Genomic DNA, 4,331 nt, shown 5'->3' on the forward strand with positions numbered 1-4,331 from the left:
ATTCTCATTGATCTTTCCTCTCCCAAAGTTTCCAAGGCAGGTGGGCCAGGCCATGTGGTCAGCTCCTACTCTTGCGTTGAAGTCTCCAAGGAGATAGAGAGCGTTACTTCTGGGGATCTTGGATAACGCTTCGTCCAGTGCATGGTAGAACGAGGGCTGTGGTAGGAACCACAATTCAACCCATAACAAAGGGCAATTTTGACATATTCATTTCAAATTTGCAGACATTAGGGTTCCAAAACAAACTGTATGTATGTTTTCTCCCTTCAAAACAAAAATATTGATGTAATTTAAAACTATTAATACATTACATTTGCTTTGAGGGTTGTATTTTTGTTTAACTGGGATAATTACATAAATTTACCTCAGCAAAATAAATGTTCACTATCTGCGTTTGCACTGCTATTCCTTTCATTTCACCATTACTACTGAAAATAATTGTCAAAAAGGACGCCCTCTGGGTGTCATACACGCTTGCTCAATACCGTTCAGGAAGGGGCGGGGCCGCCAGCCTACAAGCGCGCCCCATCCAGGAGCCTTTCCCCTTCGATACTCACTTTCCCAGCAGGCTCCGCGCGGAGCTTCCCATCTACAAGCCACAGGAGCGCAAGCTGCGCCTGCGTCCGCCCAGTTCGCCTGCTCTGCAAGAGGTGACACCCCTTCCCCGCCCTCCCCTAGGTTGCCAACGAGGCAGGCTCTGATGCCCATGCGCAAACACGTCCACCACGCACTTAGCAACAGCGCATGCGTCCTCTCAAAGCCGCCTCTCTGCGCAATTTACCCTTGAGTTTCTAGTTCCGCCCTCTCGGGGTCCCAGAGAAGCGGAGAAATGCGGCTGTCAGTCGCAGCCGCAATCTCACATGGCCGCGTATACCGCCGCCTGGGCCTTGGTCCCGAGTCCCGCATCCACCTGTTGCGGAACTTGCTTACGGGACTAGTGCGACACGAACGCATCGAGGCGTCATGGGCCCGCGTGGACGAGATGAGGGGCTACGCTGAGAAGGTCAGAGGCGGGACGCTGTGGTCCGCCGCGCGGGTCTAGTCTGAGGGGGCGGGGGCGGGGGCGGGCTGAACTTGGGTAAGAAATGAGACCGCACAGCTAAGCCCTCCCCGAAGCCTGAATTCTCCAGTATCGTGAGCTGAGCCCATTTCTCCGGCCCCTCAAATGGAAGACCGGTTAGCGCTAAGGGGTAAGGGTGGCCTGACTTAGAAGCTTGCCTAGTGAAATGAATGGGCTGCAGGCTAACATTAGAGGAGTAAGATTGGCGCCGCGTTTCCTGCTCGGGTTGGATCAGTGATGTTCTGTTCTCACAGCTCATTGACTACGCGAAGCTGGGCGACACCAACGAACGAGCAATGCGCATGGCTGACTTCTGGCTCACAGTAAGTGCATCCCGTCTGTCACCAAAATCTCATCCTTTGGTCCCTGAGTGGGAGGAGTTGTTACAGAAAGGGGGACTGGGAAGAGTCAAGCTAAGGCACTCACTTATGGACAAATTATGTAAGTAGAAACGTGCCTTAAGTAGGTTGACTTCTATGCGAATCTGAATTTGTACACTTGACCCCTCTGTGTAACATTGACTCTAGCATATTAGATGGTGGGTGATGCCTGGGTGTGTGTGTTTGGAGACCCTACCCCTTTGGGAGTGCTGAAAGCTCAATGATTGCTGTGGTGCCTGACTGTTCTCTTCTGCATAACTCTCCCTCTCTAGGAGAAAGACTTGATCCCAAAGCTGTTTCAAGTACTGGCCCCTCGGTACCAAGGTCAGAATGGGGGCTACACGAGAATGCTACAGATCCCAAATTCGGAAAAGCAGGATCGGGCCAAGATGGCAGTGATTGAGTATAAAGGGAACTGCCTCCCACCCTTGCCCCTGCCTCGCAGAGATAGCAACCTCACACTTCTAAACCAGCTACTTCTGGGGCTGCGACAAGACCAGGAAGCAAGTATCCACAGCTCCCACACACCTCAAACACCAGAGATTTAACTGGAACCGAAGGGTGTGTAGCCCTCATCAGTGCTCATTATCGTAGGTGTTCAGATCTCCTAATCTCTAAGAAGAACTGGAACTAGAGTTGTGAAATGGACAGTTTTAATGGAGCCTAGAACCTGTTGAGGAGCCAGAGAACCCTCTCTTTGCACAATAGATAAAATTCTTTATATGAATATGTGTAAACTGCATTTTTTCCCCTCCCCTTGAGATTTTTCAGAGATTGAGAACTATCCAAATGCTCATTCTCCATGGGATAGTAAATTCATGGCATGTTTTTGGTTCTTAGATATGGGTTTTATTTGGTTAGCACAGTTTTATTTTTCTTACTGTTGGTATATGTGGGGCATGTACCCTGTGATTCCAAACTGGTCCCCAGATGTGATTGAGTTAAAATATCTAGCATAGAGGAGCCCCCGGGGCTCCTTAGTGAAAAATTACTTCCTGACAGGGATTGGAGAATGAACATCTAGAAGTAAAACTTCCCATAGAATCTGATACCCTGAGAACCTTCAAGGAACACTACACCATTCCTCTGTTTCTAAGAAGAATCACATATTACCCTCATGTGCTCCCCTCAAGCCTTGAAAGGGCCTCGAAGAAGACCTGAGAACTCAGATGTACTCCTGTCCTGGCCTAAGGAGTGCAGGCATTCAACAGGGGATATTGGACTCCAGGATAACCTCCTTCCCCTTGGGGTTGGAGGGGGGCGGGAGGGGAGAGTGGAGTGAAGGAGAGAGTTGAAGTGGGAGAAGGATTAGGAAGTTAAACCTGGGAATTCCTGGAAATTTTCTGTTGTTGTCAAATCTGAGCCTCTCTGGGGACTCAAAAAAGGGAAATCCGGTTTAAGAATAGCCAGGACATGTGAGAAGTAGGAAGCTCCTTTATATCCACTTATTACTGTGAAGTCAAACTTGACCCAGGCAGACTGCCCATCCCTCAAGGCTCAGTGGCTTGCCTAGGGTGGTAGTTATGGGAAGACTTGGTGCTGTTATCCAGGCCTAACCGCTTGCTAGCAGGGCCCAACAGTTCCCCTATCCCCAATACGGTGAAAAGAAGACATCTTAGGCTGGACCTTCAGAGTGTATTGGGCCTAAACCCATCCATTGTCTGAGATAATAAGGGTAAAGATAAAGAGGTCACTTGGTGTAACAGATAGTAGCTTCAGTGACAGCTATTGTGGTGGCACCTTCTCTACTCTTGACACTCACCTACTCCCAACAGGGTTCTCCATCTCCCTGTGTTCCAGTTTGTCCACACATTATTATATTATTTTGAGTGACACACTAGACACTCAAAGCATTTATTAAATAAACCTGCAACTCTGAATGCTTCTGCCCAGATATTCAACCCTTCCTGTCTTTGGCATGAACATTCACCTCAGCTAGATAACTTGGACCCATTCCTCTTAGAGAAAGTACTTCTCTTAATATTAAAACCACATCTTTAAGTATTACTGGTAATTAGTAATATGGCTGACTCAGCTTTTCCTCTTAGCCCCAGAAATATGTCTCCCTTTGGAGCTTTCAGCAGTTTCCTAAGTGCTTATTAAGCATCTGCTAGTACCCATCGTCAATTTAGGCACTAGGGATAGTCGTATAAAGTGTGTGCCATATGTCAGGACTGGGCTAGAGAAGAAAACCACCTCTCCCTTCAAGAGCTCACCATCTAATGGCCCACTACTGATGCCACAGTGGCTTCATCCCCGTTTAATATTTTGGCTCAAATAAGAGTACATGAATCCTAGTGTACTTTAAAAAAACACCATTCCCACCCTGACTGGTGTGGCTAAGTGGGTTGGGTGTCATCCCACAAAGCAAAGGGTTGCCAGTTCAGTTTCCAATCAGGACACATTCCTGGGTTGTGAGCCAGGTCCTAGTTGGAGGCTTGCGAGAGGCAACCTATCAATGTTTCTCTCCCTCTCTCCCCCTCTAAAAATAAATTTAAAAAATTTTTTTAAGAAAAAGGTCTTTTAAAAATTAAAAATACTGGTCTAATTCCACTAAATTAATTTTACAACTCACTAATGAGTTTTAACCTTTCTGAAAAAACATTGATCTCAGCGAGCATTACAGTGACTCACTTAAATTTGGGATAAAAACGAGATTTGTATCATGACACAAAGGCCTATAGCTACCTCTTAGCCTCAGCTACCATTATTTTGCCTCCACTCTTCATAGGACACTGCTTTGTTACTCCCTGCGCATGATGTTACCTCTGCTATAATGCCTGCTGTTTTTTAATTTACCTCCTATTTGTCATACCTCTGTTCAGAAGTGGCTTGAAGCCTCCAAATTCCACTTCACCCTCCAAATGGAGCTAGATCCCTTCCTGTGTGCA

General features: G+C 47.1%; 1 protein-coding gene across 1 annotated transcript; it reads left to right on the forward strand.

The window, feature by feature from the left end:
• The first annotated feature begins 732 nt into the window (after positions 1 to 732).
• Positions 733 to 2,279, forward strand: MRPL17 (mitochondrial ribosomal protein L17). Its single transcript, XM_090267683.1, has 3 exons — positions 733 to 1,003; positions 1,315 to 1,383; positions 1,713 to 2,279. Exons 1-3 carry the CDS (start codon positions 830 to 832, stop codon positions 1,986 to 1,988), a joined length of 519 nt encoding a protein of 172 aa, XP_090123809.1. The 5' UTR covers positions 733 to 829; the 3' UTR covers positions 1,989 to 2,279.
• The last annotated feature ends 2,052 nt before the right edge of the window (positions 2,280 to 4,331 follow it).

The sequence above is a fragment of the Furipterus horrens genome, unplaced genomic scaffold (assembly GCF_987537825.1).
Source record: "Furipterus horrens unplaced genomic scaffold, mFurHor1.1.pri manual_scaffold_2, whole genome shotgun sequence".
Lineage (NCBI taxonomy): Eukaryota > Metazoa > Chordata > Mammalia > Chiroptera > Furipteridae > Furipterus > Furipterus horrens.

Excerpts from the sequence above, each read along its gene's own strand:
- MRPL17 (XM_090267683.1), top strand. The coding sequence starts at position 830 with ATGCGGCTGTCAGTCGCAGCCGCAATCTCACATGGCCGCGTATACCGC. Across the intron at positions 1,004-1,314 it reads TGAGGGGCTACGCTGAGAAG|CTCATTGACTACGCGAAGCT; the intron begins GTCAGAGGCGGG and ends CTGTTCTCACAG. Across the intron at positions 1,384-1,712 it reads TGGCTGACTTCTGGCTCACA|GAGAAAGACTTGATCCCAAA; the intron begins GTAAGTGCATCC and ends CTCCCTCTCTAG.